General features: G+C 35.3%; 1 protein-coding gene across 1 annotated transcript in view; it reads left to right on the top strand.

The window, feature by feature from the left end:
• LOC148654804 (monocarboxylate transporter 2) overlaps positions 1-22,716 on the top strand; it is a 48,294-nt gene that overhangs the window by 5,467 nt on the left and 20,111 nt on the right. The window contains exon 2 of the mRNA XM_088644770.1: positions 18,675-18,917. Coding sequence (XP_088500896.1) covers positions 18,701-18,917 — 217 coding nt within the window. The 5' untranslated portion in view covers positions 18,675-18,700. The remainder of the gene's footprint in view (positions 1-18,674; positions 18,918-22,716) is intronic.

Genomic DNA, 22,716 nt, shown 5'->3' with positions numbered 1-22,716 from the left:
ATTTTATATAGCGTTTTAAACGAATAAGTAATTAGATTGCTCATAAACCTAATCACTTGCTTTTTCTTTTTATTTAGGCTCAGATTTCAACTATAGATCGTATTATTAATAACCATAATAACAACCAACCAACAAAAACAACCATATAAACATAATGGTGGTGCTGGACCTTCCAGTTTTATTTATTTATTTTTTAATCGCGTAACATAAACATATTACCGTATGCAAACTGTACTGTATACAATATGTATATGTATATTTAATGTCTTAACTGTGCCCGTTTAAGTATTGAATATTCATATCTAATTTTACCACTGAAGGGAAATCTTAACATAAACATACAGTATATGGCTGGTCTCGGTACTTTAAAGAAAAAAATACGCACCAGTATTCCATTTCTCCCTAAACATTGTAAGCTTCGAATGAAACCACTAAATAAAGACATAAATATAGAAATCTTAAGATTTGTTTTATTTAATGTTGGTAGCAGGATGAACTGTCAGAGTGTATATTTTGTCGCAAAGTTGCTACAAGATGTTAACAGTGAAAAAGGTATTTAGAAATGAGTTATTTCAAGATGAAAAAGAAAACATACACGAAACATGGTTTCATTACGACCAGAATCGGTCTTGAGATATTTTTAACTTGATTTACAGTATTTGAGAGGTATGTCTTAACACCGATACTACAGTGCTTAAGTACTGCTCACGTATATGTTTCTAGGTTTATATTATGCATTTCATACGGTCAAATTACTTTTGAGCAACTAATAAGAAGCGCTAAACGGTATGCGTTTTAGTTTCGTTTTGTGCTGGAACCCGTGGATTGATTAGAGATATCAAGTACATACAAGTCATTTTTTAAATGTTGTAGTTCGTCTTGAAAAAATGTTACGAGTACATCATCTATCAACAATTACACAGGTTCTGTTTCCATATTGCAGATTTTGGTTAGGTACAGTATAATCAAATCCAGTGGCGCTGTGTGTTACTTTACTGAGTCCCAATCTGTGATTGAAACCTGTAAAACCGGTTTAATTCGTCACAGCCAGCACTCTTCAGGTGTGAGGGTCTTCTGCTCAGAATGAAACGCTAAAATGTTTGTGTATATTCTAATGGTAGTGGGGGCAGGGTGTGTGGGAACAGGTTTGTTCTACACACCTGAAACATTTTCTCTGAAAGGATTTTCTTCGAAGTTTAACCGATCTTGTTACAGCATGTTACAGTTTACTATTATTAACCATATTTATTTTAAGTGCTTAATGTAAAATCTTGTAAAAATATATTTTCATTGTTCAAATATACATTAATATACATTACGTCTGACTATCATATAATAAGTTAAATACAAAACTAAAGAAAAAATAGGGTTAAATATAATTCAAAATATTTTGCTAACAATGTTAACTGTTTATGAATAATAAAATGTATTAACTAAGGAGTAGGATGGCACAGTTGTTAGTATGTTTTTTGTTTTGTTTCTTTTTCATAAATACAACAGTAGTACCTGATGTCTCAGTGGCTTTCAAAATTAAATTATGCATGCAAACCTGTGAACTAGAAAGATAACTAAGATTTTAATACTAATTAAATGACCGCGGGCACTTCCCACCCCCCCTACATTCTCAGAGTAGAACAGACTAACCTTCTAATGAAAGACGGTCCACCCCCCACGGACAGGAAAAGTGCCCACAGGCACTTAAACTTAATATGGTCAGTAACGGTAAACAGTAACATGGTAAGAAGGAGCACGTACAAACGTTTTCGAAATAACCACATGTAAGACTCTGATCCTAAAAATGTTTAGGGAGAAAGTGGAATACTGGTGTGCTTCCAGAAGAATCAGTATGGCTCAGAGATCAAATAAAACTTCACAGACATTAACGAAGAGCATAACGCGTGTACTGTATACACTGCAAGTACAACCCAACTCTCTGCAGGGGTGCTGGCTGTGACGAATTGAACCGGTTTCACGGGTATTTTCAAAGTAGGAGGCGAGATTTCCAGCGAAAGACACCCCCCCCCCCTCAAAAACCCAGTAAATACAGTACTTACTAGTTAAAGGCTAGGCTCTCGACTACGGCGAAAGGAACCCTTCTTTCATTAGAAGACAATGAACATATTTTAGCCCTGAATGAATTAATAGCAAACATGGTTTACATAAAAGACATTTTTCCAAGAAAGTTTAGCCTTTGTCACTAATGAAACCACTAAATAAAGACATAAATAGAAAAATCTTAAGATTTTTAAAATACATGACTTTGCTAAAATTTATTTGAAAATAAAAACAATTACAACCGCCAGGGGAGAGAGAGAACAGGGGAGGGATGTTGGTTTTGCATAAGGGGCGGGACTATGGAAAGTAGGTATGTTTGGGAATGTGTAGTTACATGTTCTGGCTGTTTGTGAATTATCGTTGTTGAGTATGGAGTGTTGAGGTATTGATTTTGTGTAATGCTTTATGTTGAAAATTGAGGTGGATTTTGTTTATGATAAACAGGATAAACTGGGATGGGAGGAAGGTTTGGTTTTGCATAAGGGGCGGGATTATGATAATTGGAGGACTTTGCGAGTGTAAAATGGTTTGATTATTTGATTTTGTATTGTGGTTGTTATCTATGTTTTTGGTTGGTATTATGTTTATATGGTTGTTTTTGTTGGTTGGTTGTTATTATGGTTATTAATAATACGATCTATAGTTGAAATCTGAGCCTAAATAAAAAGAAAAAGCAAGTGATTAGGTTTATGAGCAATCTAATTACTTATTCGTTTAAAACGCTATATAAAATAAAGTTTATTATTAATTTGCTGGACAGAGCGGTGAACATTATTATGCATAAGACAAAGATAACGATCCTGATCAGTTTAGAAATCTGTGTACGCTGTAAGGTTTTTACTTCTTAAACTTTTAAAATACACGTTTTGAATAGAAAGAAATCCTCTTCCTGGTATAGCACACCAGCACGTCTTTTTTCTCCAATCAGAGGGGTGTCAGATGGTGTCAGCCAATCACCATTCTGCGTTGGGTAGCTACGGGTGACTGTTCTCAGGCGGAAGATGTAAGCAGCTTAATGTTCGTGTTAAATATTTTTTTTAAATTCAATTAAACGGGCACAGTTAAGACATTAAATATACATATACATACTGTATACAGTACAGTTTGCATACGGTAATATGTTTATGTTACGCGATTAAAAAATAAATAAATAAAAATGAAAAGTACAGCACCAGCTGGATTCGAACACCCAACCTGTCAGTTGGTAGTCACGCACCTAGACCAGTAGGCTACAAGAGAGCTCGCATGATCAGGCAGGCGAAACAGCCCTACATAGCTCTGCCGCAGTACACGGATATAATCATACCGTTATTAAATTATTGAGATACGCGATTCCATATTATATTCCCTTTTAATCAAATTCTAAAAGTATGCTTGTTGACTCCGGTATCACGTTAGTTAAAGACTTCGAAGCTTACAATGTTTAGGGAGAAATGGAATACTGGTGCGTATTTTTTTCTTTAAAGTACCAAGACCAGCCATATACTGTATGTTTACGTTCCAAAATTAATATCGTTTATGGCCTTCACACGCGTTACAGTATGCTCCTATTCTTTTTATGCTCAGCTACTAAGATTTCCCTTCAGTGGTAAAATTCAATATCTACAACGGGCACAGTAAAGACGTTTACAGTACAGTAAGTCTTTCTACGACAGACCAACGGACCACGAGTGCCCCTGTCGGTCAACCAATCACGCACCGCGGTATCGCGTGTCATCTTACCTGCGGTATCTGTACTGCGGTGTCTGTACCGCGCACTTTGAATGGCTGCATCTGTACGTGGAAATACAGAAATATGCTCAACACCCAGGCCACAGATGAAAATCAATCTGAGAATGAAATGTATTTCAAAGCTTGTTTTTTTAGTTGAAAGAACAATATTTTGTCTCTAAAACACAAAACAGAAAAACAGACATTTCATTTACAGATGAATAGCTGTAAAATAGACTTTAGGTCATCTGTGTCATGTTTTCAAGTGTTATTGTTAATGCAGAATTCATATATAAGCAGAAAAACTTCCAAATCTTTTGGGGCTACTGTCATGAAAGCATTCTTTCCAGACCCTGTGCAGACGACACAGTCCGGGGTAGAGTGAGGAAAACACGGGGGAAAAAGCATGCGGGAGTTGGGAATGAAAACGGGGCGTGTCAATGGTGCGCAGGTGTTCTGGGGGATGAGTCCGGGGAAAACAATCCAAATCAGAGTCCAATGGGAAATCCAAGAGGAAGGCAAAAGGTCCAAAACCGGGCGGTCCATCCAGGACGAGGACAAACAGGATTAAAAACCGGAGCGGGATCCGGTGGAGGGTCGGGAGGAAAAAGGAGGAATGGGACCAGACGCTCAGATCCCGGACTCGCTTGGTACGGGAACCAATGCAGAGCCCGGAATAGAGTGCGTGTCTGGCTCTTATAGGGAGGCAGGAACCGGGGGCAGGTGCATGAAATCAATTCAAAAGCAAAAGAGCCGGAGCGCCCTTAAGGGGGAGGGACTACAATCGTGACAGCTACATTATTTAGAAATTTTTTGTACACTTCTTGTAAAATATAGCAACATTATTTGTAAATATGAAAAGTATTCAGATGCTATGAACTGGTACACATTATAGTTTTTTAGACAATTTGGTTATAGGCACTAGTATATTTCACATACAGTAGAGACAATGTTTTTCCATGTTAGTGTGCAAATTATTACATAAGTGTACATGTAGATTTTTCAAATGCATGTCAGTTTTTTTAGCATTGTGGTTTTATCAATTTGGAAGACACACACAGGATGCCTATGGATACCAGACAAATGCGACATACTGTATCAATAAAAATAGTGCATTCCTAACTGAGGGCTTATTATGACATACCTATGTAATCTGCAATCTTTTATTTAAGATTTATTTATTTGCCCTTCCTATAATCACTTCTATATTGCACAAGGAGAATGAGGACTCACATACCAGAGTCAGTCATGTGTTGACAAATCTGACCGGAGAATTAGCCCATATTGGAGAACAAATTGATATTCTGTTGAGGTCACTGCAAGCCTACAGCTGCCAAGCAGTTTTCAGGAGTTTTACAATCCTAGGAGTTTGGGAGTTTGATTGAAGCAAAAAGGTCCCTGTCTAGATAACCTCCGTCACCCCAGAATTGCTTTCCCAGGTTTGCAGTGCGGCCTGGGGAATCCCTGTCAGAGTCGGTGACCTAGGCTTAAACCAGAAACGCTTGGATAGTATGGCTCAGGAGGTGTTCAGGAGTTCTGGGAAGATGTTTTTAAAATGCCATCGAGATCTGAATGCCTTGATACCTGAAAGTGAATGCAGTACCTGCAGCTGCCCCAATTACTCCATTATTTGTCATCCAGTATGGTACTGATGAAACATTTATGCCCTAACCTTGGATGTTTAGAGCAACATTGCCATAGAATTTTCAGCAAGTGTGGGTTTTGTTCATCCACAATAGAAACAGGATTCAGACTCTTAAGTTGAGGAGGCAAGGGTCTGTCTTACAGTTGGCATCTCAGGAGGTCAGAATTTTCTGTACTGTTGTGTACAGTATATAAAAAAGTGACATTTCATTGCAAAGGTTATTCTCAGGCTTTTGCAGTCATTCCTAATATTTCTGTTTCAACTCATAAGTAAAACATAGTACACATCACTTTTAATAACCATTTTTGTAATTTATTCAAAAGTGATCATTAACTAACTGCAATGACAATTTATTTGCAGTGAATACCCTTTGTAAAACTCATTGGACTATGAAGGAGGCTCCGTAGCCGAAATGTCTTCTTTCCTTCTCTTTTCAGCATATAATAAACCTTTACTTGTCTCATTGTTCTATATTTCTTTAGTTTTATGTTATTTGGTGAAGAGAAATATGTCCCTATTAGTGCAGATCTTATCAACTACTATTAGTTGATAATAGTATACCGTGTGGTATGGCAACACCTCTTCGCGAGAAAGAAAGGCACTGCAGAGAATGGTCAATATGGCCCAGAAGATCATCAGCTGCGGTCTCACCAAGATTAAACAGCTCTATGAGGACCGCTGCCGTGGTAGAATACTGGCCATCACAGAGGACAGTCACCACCCCGGGCCTCAGGCAAGAGATATAAGAGCATACAGACACTTACCACTAGATTCTTCAATAGCTTCTATCCACAAGCAGTGAGACTGGCGAACACATTTAGCCATCCCCCTCGGACCACACCTACACCATCACCATCTACCTCTTTATGATTTCTTATCTATTGCACATCTCCAGTCATTGTTTTCACGTCTGTATTGTTGACATTCAAACTGTCTACATGTTTACTTGCACATTGTTTATTGTTTGTTTGTATATTGTCTTGATGCACTGTTTGCACTTTGTTTTGTTTTTTACAGTTGTTTTACAATCGAGAGACTTTCTGTAAGTAAGAATTCTATTGTACCAGTACTGGTTACATATGGCAATAAAGTTCAAGTTCAAGTTCAAGAATTATAAAGATAAAGGAAACTGGTTTCAGAAATCACTTTCTTAGTACATAACATTCTCCCTTCAATAACAAAATAAACAAAAGCACACTTTTACTTTTTAGAAAGTATAAAACTTTTATTAAACTTTATTGTTTTATTTAAACTGTGAAAAAATAATGTGATCTTCTCAGTAATACAAAATTAATCAAATTAATGTTTAAAGTATTCACATACTGTAGCTATTCTGAAATTTCATTTTGTTATGTTTGAAAAACAATGTATTTAATTTCTGACTAGAATCTACCATTATCATTTACCTTGTAGCAGAGTGTTAGCTTTTATCCATGACCTATATTAAATTAAAGTTATAAAAGTCTACCTAATAATGTTTATGGTAGCATGATATCAATACGCCCTGCTTAATATTCATCTTAGTACCATTTGGTCTTTCATAAGTATGATTTCTAAATTTGAACTAGGGCCCCCTTTTTGACTAATGCCTGTTTTCCATTTTCCCTATGTTTCTTCTTAAAGAAACCTGTTTTCAGATGTTCGCTACCTTCAGTTGTAAAATTTGCATTTTGATCAAATCTTGTTTTGCATTTAAAAAGTATGGTCAATGAAATGCAACTAACTGAAGAACAGACCAGAGGTGACCTTGTTTGCCTGAAGCAGGTAGGTATGCAAACTAAGCCGTGGATAAGAGGAGTGACCTTGAAAACATGCTGGTGCTCCATTATTTTCAGAAAATAGCATACAGTTGCATACAGTCTAACATTTACTTAATTTTTGTGAGAATAAATTAATAAAGGTGATAGAAAGCTAGGGACATTTAAGTACACCTGGTTTTGCAAATTGTATGATTGCCATTCTGTTACACATCAGTTTTACGTTTTTACATGTCATACCTCTCTTTCAGTGATAGTAATGGAGGGGAAGTTTAGGTGGGTAGCTGTGTCAGCATGCGTAGGCTGCAAAGGAACAAGTAATAGGTTTTATTCCATGCTGATGAGAGAAGGAAGAAAACACAGCGTTTCGGCTTTTAGTTCTTCTTCAGGTATGAAGGGGAGGGAGAAAGTGCTGAAATATGAAACAAAGTTTATTTCTTGTTGTTTGTGGTGCTGTAGATGATGTAGGTGATGTTATATTTTTCAATATTTGCACTTCTGACTTTAATCAGTCATGTTTTAAGTAGGTAGCTGTGTCAGCAGGCTGCAAAGGAACAAGTAAAGGTTTATTCCATGCTGAAAAGAGGAGAAAAGAAACAACCTTTCGGCTGTGGAGCCTTCTTCAGGTGTCATGTATTTGTAATGTTTCAGCTGCCCTATGATGAGAATTTGTCACCAATCATTATCTGGTACTGTTTTCATTACAAAGCTCAGAGAAAAGGAAGTCTTGAGTGGTTGATTAGCAAAATAATTGAAAGGCATCTTAAAAGGAACCACAGGTTCTTTTTTTTTTTGGAAAATGGCACCTCAGTGTCTACCTTTCTTAAGAAAACTTTTAAGGTTGATAATTTTTTGTGGATAATTTATCAGTCCTTTATTGAATCTGCTGTGATTTGCTGGTTTAGCAATCTAAATCTGAGGAATAAGAACAAACCGGGGGGCATTATCAAACTATGACAGAAAGTCATCGGTGCCGATTTTCGACTCTACCCTGAGTCTACAAGTTACAAGTCTGGTGTAAAACATATTCCATCCTAGACCCTTCACACCCTTTGTTTAATGAATTAAACTACTCCCCTTGGAATGCAGATACAGATTTCCAGTTTAAAAAGATTCAGGTTTTCATTTATACCTATGGCCATAAGCTTGATCAATAATTAATTCTCTAGCTCATGTTTTTGAGTATTATGTGTGTGTTTTACTTTGTATTGTCTGCTGTTGTAAGACAAATTGTCACGTGATAATAAAGACACTATCTCTTATGTATTTGGTTCCACTCATAAACTGAGTCAAGTAAAAAAATAGTTTGCTTAATGAGTAGGAAGGTAACTTGTTTTCTGGAATTTTACTCACTGAATGTTTAGAGCTACTTAAAAAAACTGAATTATTCTACAGGAGTCTTGAGGGGGTGGAGAAAGACTAATGCAGGGGTTTTTGTACAAGGTTAAATTCTGATAAAGACTCCAAAATTCATATGAAGAATGCAGGTTTCTTAACTTCTGATATTATATGAGTTAAGGATTCATGAGCAGACTTTATACAGAACTCAGAAAACTGCAGATTATATGAAGAGGAAGCAGTGAGCACCTCCTTAAGTCTGATGTGCTGCTTTTCTGTAACATCTTTTTTGCATTAAGAAATGCCTGCTCTTTTTCTTGTCGTTGCTCTACGCTACTTCAGTGAAAGAGGCATTTGTACTGTTTGATTAAAGGAGAGTTATTCAACAGGATGCATTACATCTATTTGAATAGCCTTAACAATAGGGAAAGGCAGTTACATATACTGCCTCGTGATTGGCTCAGAGAAGCACACACCTCCTGCAAAACCAATGACTTGTGCTTTTCATGTGATCTAGCACAGTCTTTTTTAAAACAGGTTCCATTCCAGTCACTGTGTCAGCTTCTTGGATTAAAGCAACCCATGTATTATTTTCATCACAGAAGCAAGTGCCAGATCATGTGCTTTGAATCAAATACTAGCAGCAGCTTTGGAAGCTTTCATAGAACCTACAGTACATACTGTATATATGTAAGAGGATAAAATGGTGACTGTGTGTTAGAAAGAAAATTTGAGCAAATAAGTTAATTTTAATACATTGTACATTAAGCTTATACATTACATAGTTAATGCATGCACACTGATGTGTCTTTTCATTTTACAGAATACCAGTGAATACGTTATTCTAAATTTATGTTTTCCAGTTTTAATAAACATGATAATTGATCCCAATAGTGATATATTGTGTCATTACTTATGTAGCCTGCATAATTATGAGGTCACTAGAACAAATTAAAATGCAACTAAGAATGGATATAACATAAAAAATACACATATTTTGAAAGTTCCTGTCTTACTAGCCATCACAGAGGCAAACAGTCTCATATCACACAAGCTTAGTAGTCTATCTCAGCTGTCTGCTCATTTATAATCATCTTCCAAAGTGTATTTGTGCATAGGTACAGAACTCCAGTCTTAGCTACCATGTCTGGAGGTTTTCATTATTCCCAAGCTGTTAAATCCTAATCCAATTATAGGCTTAACTGAACCAATTTACATTTCGTCACTTCTGTAGGTGCTGGGGAAATGGGGAAATCTTTAATGCAGATTTGAAATCAGCAGTATGAAGCAAGTTTGAACATTCAGTTGTTAAAATTTTTAGAGGCATTCTATTTTAGTTGTTTTCCTTCTTCTTTTTGGTTATAAATCTATCACCTTTGCTGCTGTATAGATGGATAAATGATAACCTACACTCAATGATACAAAATACTTTTTTTAGAGGTTCTGAACCAGCGTAATCTTCTGTATAATATTGTAATCATAATTGCTCTTCTGTAAAGAGCAGTTATAGTTAAAATATTGTTTACCTCCCTAATTTGATTCATGGAAAATTGCTTACTCTCTCTTCCTTTTGTCGTTCCTGTTTACAGGAACCCACAGCTGACAAACTCCTGCTTGTCCAGTATTTTTTTATGGTACTAGTTCTCCAAGCTCTTCAATCTTCTGGATATGAAAGGATATATACACTACATTACCTAACAAAGCGTGTTTGATTATTCTGTGTCTCTTCATTTTACCTATTTTGAGCCATAGAAAATTTTGGAAGTCATTGATTTGCTGGCTTTTTGGGGGCTTTATTAAGAAGTAATTTCCATGTCTGAATTGAATGGCATTTAACATTTGTAGTCACAGTGTGTTTCGTTAGAGTTTAATAACAAAATGCAACATTTTCTCAAACGTAGTGGTTCTTATGTATTCTAGAATCCATTTTCTGGTACATTATTTACATACAGTATATATTATATTGTAGTTTTTTAAATGGTTACTTGTAATCTGATTTAAATTGTTGGGGCCCATATTTAAAGGAAAGACATTGTTGACATTTTTCATTAGCTGATCTAAATGAAAGTATGCTGTGCATACCCTGTAATCAGATTATATTAAGTAATAACATTAGGATTCCTTTACACAACATAGGAATTTAATTAAAAGGCTTTAGTATGAGTAGCCTTTAACAGTGTGATTCCATAGTAAGGTGTGAGTTTCAATCTTTTGAGATTATTTTAAGCAAAAGTAATACAACATTCTTGAAGGTAATCTACAAATTAAATTAAGCCAAAAGCAATTTTTGACAAGCATGGGATTAAATGAATCTAGAACTACAACTTTGATTTAAATAAACACATTATTTAATTATTCTAGGGATTAACTAATTATTCACTTAAATAACTAAATATTGTTTGTTGATTAGAACTTGTTGCATTTTGAAGATACAGTATGTTGTATTTGTATTTTTAATATCACTGTATGACTTATTAAGATAATTAGGGAATGAAAAAGGCTATGGAAACATGGAATATGAATGAGTAGTTGCAGCAGTGTAATATTATATGATGAAAGATTAACTACAGACTAAAGGTGATGATTTCTTGATGTAATCAACAGCTGACTACCGCTACTGCATTTTCAAAGAACATTTTTCATGATGAATTATCTAATACTACTGTGCATCTTTATGTATTGGGGTTTTCTTTGAAAATTTATGAAATATACTTTTTTTTCTCTGTAATTGTGGAGATTTGCTATGTTAGTTGATATTTCCATGAATTAGAAAGGCCCCAACGCTGTCTATGTAGACTATGAAACAGTTTATAGCTCAGACATTTATACATGTTAAAAACTCTTCAACAATGTATTCCACTACATTTTGTATCATTACATAATTTGCATTTATGTATGGCTACAACATTGTGTAGATGTACAGAACATCAATGACATTTGTTTAAAGATTTCTGAAACTGATTAGCAAATTATGTTAAACAATATTTTTCCAGATACAACATACATGAAATGTATTAGGAATGGTTTAATGCAATAATTGTTTAAATGGCAGCATTTGTTATGATCAAGGTGAAATATTCTTTCACTTTCAACTTAGTATGCTGCAGCTAGTATTTGTTTGAAAGTAGAAGAGGTTTGGCATAGTCACATCAAATAGTTTCCTTTAGCCTAGGCCTGGCTAGGTTGTATAGTGTCTGATGACATGATCATGCTACATGGATTGACAGCATTGCTTAAATACCTTCCATTAAACCCTGCATACGCAGGATAAATATAAACATGTCCATTTTGATTCAGTGTATTTAATGTTTTTTTCCTTTTTTATTCATGTTTTAAAATAATGTCGCACAGCTTGGTCTAAGATTTGCAATAATATTTTCAGTTATTTTTAGGTTTCTTGAATGCACAGTGACTACTGTTCTTGAAGCTGTTTTTTTTTAAACAAAACTATTCTTTCCATTGTCCAGAGAAAAGCTCTCCCTGCCTTTGAAGCTGATGTGGGTGATATCATCACGAGTAGTGACAATTACAGATTATACCAAATAGGAGGGTTAGCAAACACTTTTTGTGCTGCAAAGGAAATCCAAAAAAATTATGGACATGGAAGCACCTGGCAAATGACATTTAATGTAAACAAGTGTACAGTATTTATTCTGTTTATAGGTTTATTCCATACTGAAAAAAAAGAAGAAAGGAAACACACTGTTTCGGCCAAGGAGCCTTCTTCAGGCTTCTTTCTTCTTTTTTTCAGCATGGAATAAACCTATTAGTTGTTCCTTTGCAGCCTACGCATGCTGACGCAGCTCCCTACTTGAACTACTACAGTATTTATATGCAAATAATCAAGCATAAACTATCAATTTAAAATGGGAAGCACTAAGCTAGAAAAAGCTATTTCCAAAAAAGACTTTTGCTTATGTTAGTGGTCTCAAACTCAGTTCCTTGAGGGCCCTGTGTCTTCTGGGTTTCATTGAGTCAAAATAGTAGTCAATTAAACAGCTAACCTAATTATTTTCTAAATTAGACATATATGATTTTTGACACAGACACAGTTGATTACATAAGACACAATATGGACCAGGGTAATACTGAGTTTGAGTTTACAGCTTGTCCAAGGTCATTCATTATTAATACCATTAGTAATATCTTCAGTAAAGACTTTGATGCATAAAATATTTCTGCATACATGCCCACCGCGTTGTACCGCAGCGTACCCCGCTCGTTTTGAATGGCTGCATCTGTATATAATTAATTAAACTAACTGAGAATGTAGTTGGAACAAAAAATGAAAGACACTAGGGCCTTCGGGAATTGAGTTTTGTAACGGGAGCCGGTCCAGACTCCCGTGAAGTGCGTAGTTTAAGACCTTATGCAGACCCTATATAATCCGGAAGAGACTGGAGAAGAGCTACAGGGAGAACACGGTGAGGAAAGGACTGGATGACGAACAGGGGGCGGTGCCAACAGTGATCCAGGTGCATGGGGGGAGCACAGGCGAACAAGTCCAAACGAGGGAAGTCTAAACGGGAAACTAGGGCGCCGTCCAGGGTCCAAGTGCCGGGAAATCCATCCAAGACAAACAATTAAAACTAGGAACGGTATCAGGGACAGGAACAGGACCAAGGAAATTAAAAACAGAGTGACGAGGACAGACACTCCGAGCTGGTCAGGAAGACACTGGTCAGGAAGCCGTTCGGAAGCCTGTGCCCTCAAGCCTTGGAAGTGGGGCGACTTTGCGGGCCTCTGGGCGTCCGTCTTCCAATGCAGAGCCCTGAGCTTTGGGGGCATGGGGTTTAAATAATAAAGAGGAACAAGGGACAGGTGAAAGTATTAATGAAACAAATACAAAAGGGTCAGAGTGCCCCCTAGCGGATGATGATTGTGAAAAGTTTGACACTCCTGTTCTATTTTGACACATCATTTCCAAACTTTTTAGACAAAGTACCACCCTGATTGAACCAAAATACCACCTACTGTACACGTCATCTTCTCATAGGATCCACAGAAAATCTTTATGACCAACATAACCGCGCACACACACACTCACACATATAATAAAAATAGCACTGAGCACTTAAATATTCACTACCCACCAATAGCAACAGTGTCTTGCAAAAGTATTCAGGCTATTGCACAGTTTTCACATTTTCTTGCCTTAAAGCTTGCAATAATTAAACTTTGAATTAACAATTAATATTTTTTATATACACAACATACTCCACACATTCATAGCAAATAAAACAAAAAAAAGTATGTAAGTAATATGGAAGAAAAATGGAAAAGTTAAAACTCCATAAGTATTCAAACACTGTGTTTTAGGAAACCTAAATTAATTTAGGTGCACAAAATTGTATCCCGTGATTAGTTGAGTAGTCTCTGTCTGAGTGTAAGAATAATTATTCACATGATTTCAGAATAAATACATATCTTTAAAAAACTCTCATTTATGTCAGACTTTCAGGCAAAGATTCAAACAAAAGGATCTTTTGATATAACTCAGGAATAAAGTTGTGTACTCTAAAGGCACAGATCAAAAGAAGAGTACAAAACAATTTTAAAGACTTTTAATATTTATCCAAGCATTATGTGGATCACTAAGAAGTGGAAGCACCCAGACACTGCCTAGACCAGGTTGACCTCCAAATGGAACCTTCTGGCAAGGAGGAATTTGGTTAAGGATGTCATTGGGCAAAACGTAACTAAAAAGCACATGTCAAATCATACATCGGCTGGAAAGCTAGGGTGGAGTTATTGCAAACATGGATGGAGCAAATTACTAGCAAATCTTAGAGAAAATCTGTTTTAGATCCAAAACTAGGAAAAAAGTTCACCTTTCAGCAGGACAATGATCCAAAGCACAAGCCCAAAACTACACTGGCTTAAGTGTAAGAAAGTAAATGTTCTCGTGTGCCCTAGTCAAAGTCCTGTCTAGAATCCTATTGGGATTATGTGGCAAGTCTTAAAAACACACAGTACCTGCGAGGAGTAATAGGCACAAATTGTACCAAGCTAGTGTACAAAGCTGATAACCCAAAAAGACAAAGGTGCTTCCAGCAGGTATTGAGTATGTGGGTCTGAATACTTAAAAGATCAACATATTTTTTTTATTCTCTTTAGCTTTTGCTGACATCAAATTATCTTACCCTTTGAGGACTTAAATTTGGTCATAAAGTATTAAATGTTCAGTTATAAAAAAATTGCATGCATCATTTAGGAAGGGTCTGAAAACATCTTCCAGGCATTAAACTTGGAATGTTGTCTATTTGCAGAAAACCAAAAGAATATCCTCCTGCAAAGTATTAAAGTAGATAATGTAAAAGAGTACCGATCAGTTTGATGTTTGAGCAAAATATGCAGTGCTTATAAAAACCTTTTTGTCCTAATCCTAGTATTAAAACATATTTATGTATATATTATTGTCATATACACTGTATGTACAGATTCTACCCCACGACATCCAGGTGAAAAAAATATTCTAGTAATTCTTAGAAAAATAATTGAAAATAAATACTGAAATACTTCAGGTGTAACCCTTTGTTCTGAATCCCATACCAAGTTAATTGGCCTCCACCTTTGTTAAATTGTAGTGATTCACATGATTTCAGAATAAATTCAGCAGTTCCTGTTGGTTTCCTCTGCTATGTAGTGCATTTCAAAGCAAATACTCAACCAAGTATTTGAATACCAAGGAGCTTTAAAGAAAAAAACTGAGACAAAGATGTAGGAAGGCACAGATCAAAAAAACATTTCAAAGGCCTTAAATATTCCTTGGAGCGTGGTCAAGACCATTATTAAAAAGTGAATGTGCATAGAAACTGGCTGAGCAAGAAGAAGACTGATCAGAGAGTCCACCAAGAGGACAATGGCAGCTTTGACGGAGGGACAGGCTTTTATGGTCAAAGTGTACCGGTGACAGCCTAATCATTCCACAAATTTGGTCTATATTGCAGGGCAGCAAGAAGGAAATAATTGCTGAAAAAACAGCTAAAAGGCATTTAAGCAATTCATTAAATATGTGGCAAAAAGTTATTATTGGCATACTCCCTACATAGCACATCAACCAAAGAACGCCATCCCTAATGTGTTATGTGAATGTTTCTCATCAACAGGGACTAGGGCACTTATCAGGATAAAAGGTACAATGAATGGAGCAAAGTACAGGAAAGGTCTTGAGAAAAGCCTTTTCAGCATGACATCAACCTGAAGCACACAACCACTGCTACACTGAATTGTACAAAGAGTTAAAAAGTAAATGTCCTTGAGTATCTCATTCAGAACATAGACCTAAATCCAATAAAAACTTTGTGCCATGTCTTGAATGCACTTGACAGAATTTAAACAGTTTTGTAACAGTTGTAAAATAGAATGGTCAAATATTGCTAATTCACAGCTGTAATTGCTGCCAAAAGAGCTTCCAGCAAGTATTAACTCAGGGGAGTGAAGGCTTATCCCATTTTGTTGTATAACATTTATGTTGTTAATAAATATCTTTTGTCCCAGTGAAACATTTTTCACCATAAACGTCTGGTATATTGTGTGTAGGTAGAAGGAAAACATCCTCATTTAAATGCATGAAATTCTGAGGTACTAGAATCTTCTATAGGAGCTGTATAATTATTTGTAAAATAATTTATAATATAATTTAATGCTTATAAAGGAGTCAATATAACGTTAACCAAATGAAGCAACACCTAAGTATAATGCACATGAAAGATAATACAACCAAAATTACAAACATCAACTTCTTTCTTGCAAGCCTTATGGATTGTTAATGGATGCTTTATATCAAGTATATCAAGTGTGTGAGGGAATATGTGAATACTTGGTTACTTACATTTTTAATGCAAAATTATATTATGTTCACTGGACCAACCCATGAATGTCAAATGAAATACATGAGTCAGAAAATCAAACAGATGCAAGACAAAATTGACGACCTGGAAAACAGTGGACAGCACAATAATCTGAACATCCTAGGCCTACTGGAGAACTCGGAGGGCTCCACACCACTTGCCAAAATTTTTCAATCAAAGCTACTGAAATAAATGGACCTTCCTTCAGGTAAAGGTTTAGACATTGAACAAGCCCACAGATCAATCTGTCCTTCTCCAAGCCCCAGCAACCGGCCTAGAACTGTGTTGTTGCGATTTCTTCACTTTCCTGATAGAGAGGATGTCCTCCGGGCGCAACATCACTTGCAATGGTAGCTGGCTATTTTTCTACCAGGAACTCTTGGTCATGAGGAAATGATGGGAGTTTGACACGGTGAAGAAAACTCTTCTTGACCAGAATATATCCTGAGGATTTGCTTATCTGGCTGAACTACACTTTACTCATAATGGATAAAGTTACATTTATTCACGTACTGACTGTTACTCTCTCATGCCTCATGGAAGATTTGGTAACCACTTTGGATTTATATTGAAAATCATCTTTCTTAATTCAGATTTTTTTTTTCCTTCAAAGATTATTTAAGTACTGGAGGGCTGTGCAATTGTCTCCCTATATGCCATAAAACATCATTATATAATTCATTTTCTTTTGTATTAATGGATGATTATTGTATCTTATTTTGAATGATGGTTATGCTGTAAACTGACTACTTTTTGTTATTGTTACTGCTGTTCCGGTAAACATTTGAAAGCAGATTGTTCCAATAGGGCAAACTATAGACTTGATAATATCTTGATCTGCAATATACATTTCAAGGAGAGTCATGCTTTTGGGGGTTGACAGGACTCTAAGGCTATAAAAATGCTACGTAACTTTCAGGAAATACCAGAATGTTAAAGAATTATAAGAAAGCCCATGACCTTCTTCATATCACTGAGTAAACAGTTTTCTAAACCATGTCATTTTCTTTTTGCTCCCAGTATCTTTACTTAATATACAAAGTTACTTAAATTAATATACCTAAAGCTGTTTTTGCCTTTTATGCTCTAAGACACAGTTGAACAATAGCTGTGCCTCATAACGTAAGTACTTAACAATCTTCAATTAATTTTCCATTGCTCACTGAGGAAACTGGGTGGTTTTTCTGCTGTGCTATAAGGGAACACTAAAGATCTCTGCTTGCTTTCATTCCAGTTGAACTGTAACACTCCAGTGCTAACTGACTAGCAAGATCAAGTATGTTTCTTCATCTGCTTTGGTGTTTATTTAACTTGTTTCCTGGGTCAGTTCTGAATGTCAAAAAGCTTTACTTCAAGGATACTGGTTTTAAAAATGTTAGCTTACAGAACCTATCACAGCCTCTCCTCAAATTGCTTGCTACGTCTTCTGATTAAACAGCTCTTAATCAGTAATTAAGGGAAGTTCTGAAACTCAGAAGTTTCTGAGGGTGTGATAACTACACTTTTTCTAAAACAAATTTACAAACAAGATGAAAACAGAAAACTGAAATCAAATAGCCTGTATAAAATATTGTATTCTATAACTGTTATTATTAATTATTTGGTTGATGTTCTTATCCAAAGCAACTTACATTAGTACCCATTTATTCATCTGAATACATTCCTGCAGCAATCTTGGTGAAGTACTTCGCTCAAGAGTACAACAGGAGGATCTCACCTTGTATTTGAACCCAAAACATCGAGTTATGAGTTCAGAACTCAAACCACTCCTGGCAATACAGCTATACAAATGACTGATTTTAAGCATGTTTTCTACACTGGGCACTTAATATGGTATTTAGATTGCACGATACTTCACACTGAAGATAAACATTCTTAAAAACATTTTCAATTATAACTTATAAATTCAAGGTATTTCATGGTAGCCATTTATTTTTTAACTTCAGATCATACACTGGTTACTATAATTCACAGATGCTTTTCTTTCCATTAGCTCTAGCATGTCCTGGTTCAGGCTGCGTTTATTAGAATCTGTTTCCATTACTAAACACATCCTTGAGGTCAGAGGTACTTTTTTGCCAAGTACACGTGAGCTTCCTTTGCTTTAGGCAACAATTAAAAATCATTGTAGCAGCTAACATTATACTGCCACATGTTCTGGCTAGAAACACATTACAAGCCTTTTAGAGAATGATAAGAGTCCAAGCTGTGCAGGTTAAGCTCTAATACCTTAATAAATATCCACAATTTTTTGTAGAAATTACAGTTTTGCAACTAAGAGTTCACAAGAATCTGTTCTTGTTTTTGTTTTTTCAGTGAAAAGTGATTAAGAACAGCTTGAAATGCCACCACCAGCTGGAGGTCCACCAACTATAACTCCACCTGATGGGGATTGGGGTTGGGCTGTGGTATTTGGAGCCTTCATCTCCATTGGATTTTCCTATGCCTTTCCCAAAGCCATCACAGTCTTCTTCAAAGAGATCCAGACGATCTTCAGTACCTCCTACAGCCAGATAGCATGGATTTCATCTATCATGTTAGCTGTCATGTATGCAGGAGGTAAGACAAAATATAAGCTTTGCTTAAATGTCTTGCCATTCTTAAGATTGACATCTTAAGGCTATATTTTTTTTGTAGAACAGTACACCTGTGGTATTTTTTAGTCCATACATCTCTTGATGTTCTTGTTCTTGTGTGCTATGTTGACCAAACCATAACATTTTCCATTCATCTTATAAACATTGATACATTTTATTAGACTGTTAAATATTTAAAGTGTTGGTATAATTCTGTACTATTCAATAACTATATGGCATGTGCAAATAAAGTGTAGCCTTTTAAATTACTATTTTATGATTGAGACTCATTAAAGCAAGCAAAAATCTTAAACATATAAACTCTCAACCTATTTATAAAATACATGGAAATTAAGAGACTTTAGAAAAACTGGAGTGCTGCTAGTCATTTGTGAAAAACATGTTTATCTTAATGTCTTAATACTTGTTTTTAAAATGTATTTATGACCCTAAATAAAATTGACCATAGTGAACATACCATGGCATTCCCACATTTTTACCATAGTTTTGTCTTGGTTTCTTATAGTTTTAATGTTTTTTTTCTGTTTGTTACTACACTGCACCACAAGAAGACCAAACAGTATAACATTTTTCTTACAATAGTACATTATGGATTCCTTATGATTGAGGTTAGAAAACAGAGAGAATGTTAAAATCAAAGGAAATCACAACAAAAGTAAGCTATGACCAAAATATAAGTATGAAAAAAACTGATAATTTTGCCCTTGTAAAATACCATGTCGATTGTCAAGTACTGATATTAGTAAAGGGAAGAGTGAGAAAGCAAACAAGATCAAATCACTCAGCAGAATACAAGTAACTTACTTCTTTGTGTTGGAATCTTATTGTCACTTTTCCTGTTTGCAATTTTCTTTTAGTTTTTTAAGTCTTATAGTTCTCAATTGGGATTTTGTATGATATCTTTATTCCTTTCACACCAGGATTCATATACTGTACATCATAAAATGTTTTAATTTTATAAATGTATAGTACCCCAGTTAAACCTTTTAAAAGCCGGTTACAGATAACTTATCAGTCTTGTGTGTCTGCATCGGAAACATCTGAATCATTTGAAACATCTAAATGCTGAATCAGATGCTGAATTTTTAAATAAATGACAGGCAGACATTTAGATAAGAAGCCTTATATTTCCTTAGAAAACGTAGCACTAGAAGAACTGTTGCTATCAATGGAAATAGAAATAAGAGAATTAATAGAGTGCTGTACAAATTGTGGAATGCTTTTGACAAAAGTACTGTAAATATTAGGTCATAAAATGTTAAAAGGAAAACAAACTAACTTTTGCCTATCAGTTAACTAACTGATAGCTTTTAGTGTACTAGGAAGAAAGTAGTACACTAAAGTACTAAGGAAGGTAGGGAAAGCTCATTTCCTTTCTTCCATAGTTATTTAACAGTGACCTTATATACAGTATTTTATATCAGGCTATTTATCAGACCAGTTATGACTATCACCAGGGATAGTTTCAGTGCTCTGGAAAAGTATTCAGACCCTTTCTATGGTCTCCCATTTTGTGAACTTACAAAATGATGTCTACACTACTGTATATATATATATTAATTTTATAAAGTCCAAATGCTCAAACTGAAGACTTCTAAGGGTAAACTAAGTTACAGTAAATGTTACAAAAACTGAAGAGACAAAACTGAAATATGTTTATCGAATTTGTATTCTGGCACATTATTTCAATATTTGGTGAAAGCACCCTTGGCAGAATATACAGCTGCAAGTCATTTTGGGTAAGTCTCTACCATATTTGCACACTGCGCTATAAGCAGTACATGCCAGTTTTTTTTTTGGCAGTTCTGCTCAAGCTCTCTCTACTTCTTTGTGGATTGTTTGTGGACATCAGTTTTCAAGTCTTTCCACAGATAATAGTCCCACAGAAAAAACGTCAAGTTATGACGTTGACTGAGCCATTCAAGGACATTCACTTGCTTATTCTTAGGCTACTGTAATGTACAATAGCTTTGACCTTGTACTTTGAATTATTGTCCTATTGATATGCAGGTTTTTGCTCTGGTTTTAAGTGTGCTGTGGTCTGCGATGGGTTACACTTAGTCCATTTTTACTTCAGTCCCAATAAACTTCTGTCTTAACAAACTTTTACCTCTCCAGATGGAAAGTATTCTCTTGATGTAGCCACCATTTGACTGTAGGAATGGTGTAAGCCTAGAGATGTGCTATGTTGGGTCTGCCTAAAGTAAAGCTTGGCTTTTAGACTAAAAGTTTCCCATTTCATCTCATCTGACCTCAATATCTTGTGACACATTTTTGCAGGGTCACTTAGGTGCTTCATTGCAAACTTCATGTGGGATATTAGAAAGGTTTTCAAAGCCTGGCTGCTCAATTTGGGGGGGGGGGGGGGGGGGGATAGTCTAATCTAAACAGTGTCTGGTTGGCACAATACACCTTCCATTTCTTTATTATTGAGTAGACTGTGCTCACAGGCTGATACAGCATATTCAGAGATTTCAATATTTTCTATAAACAGTTTCTGTGCCTTTCAGTGACTTTATATCTTGCTTTGAAAGCTACTTAATCATTGTGGTTCATTCTTTGATTGAAATTCACTGTCTGACTAAGGAATCTCACAGAGACAGGTGTTGTTTTTCTATATTCATGAAAAACACTATTATTGCAGAGAGATAGATACAATTCTATTAATTGTGTAACTTGTTAAGATAATTTTGTGGTACTTAAATAAATTTATGTTTTCCACACCAAAGAATTTGAATGCTTATGCCACCATATCTTTTCTGTTTTTTTCCATATCAATAATATATTTGTTTCTCTTTTTATTTCTTGCTTTTAGTATGTGGAGTAGGTTGTGTACATAACAAATATTAGTTTCCACTTCAAAGTGTGATGACTGTACATTTTAAAGAAACAAACTCTGAAAACTGTCCAGGGATCTGAATGCTTTTGCAAGGCACTGTACTAGCAGAGTGGCCCAAGGTGAACTTGTTCATGTTATATATAGAGCAACAGCTGATAAGAACTTGCTGCCATTCAAAAGAACAGAGTGGAAATGTTTGCCAGATGCTCAGACATCCATCTCATATCTACATGTCCTGTGACTCTTTAACCCCAAAGAAACTTTCACCTGGTTAATTAGATACATTTCCACACTACAGGGGTATTTTTATAACACATTTTTTATATTTTAAACTTACTTTCTGTAAGCATCTGATGATAATATAAACTGATAGTAAATAAATATTGATAGCTTATATTGATGGACATTTTAAGAACTCAGTTCTGAAATTAAAATGTATGAGCATATATTACCTTAACATTTTGGCTTCTGACTGTTAATTCCCTATATATCTATTGTACACATTTTTTTCTCTCTTTGAACTCTGGCCTTGCTACAGCCCTCAAACAAGGCTCCCAAACCTGGGAGACTGTTGTCTGTTCTATTGATGTTGGAATAATTTCACTTGCTCTGTAAAATCATGTCTTAAAACTCACTTTCATACTCTAGTTGTTATTTTACTTGATTTGATTATACCTATTTTTTGTTGTTTGCTTTATTGTAAAACACATTGAGATGATGCATCATGAAAAGACACTTTATAAAATAAAGATCATAATTATTAAATTATTATTTTTCATATTTAGACTAACCTACCTAGCCTTGTACTGTAATTCAATCAAATGTGTTGGCTTCTTTTAGGAAAAATCTGGGAGCATTCATTAGGTCAATCAAGTTCAAGTTAAATACTTTATGGCAATAACAAATACTTGAATGGAACTTG

Source organism: Lepisosteus platostomus, chromosome 9, assembly GCF_059453375.1.
Source record: "Lepisosteus platostomus isolate fLepPlt1 chromosome 9, fLepPlt1.hap1, whole genome shotgun sequence".
Lineage (NCBI taxonomy): Eukaryota > Metazoa > Chordata > Actinopteri > Semionotiformes > Lepisosteidae > Lepisosteus > Lepisosteus platostomus.
Note: the sequence above shows the minus strand (reverse complement) of the source record. Positions and strands in the feature narration are given on the sequence as shown.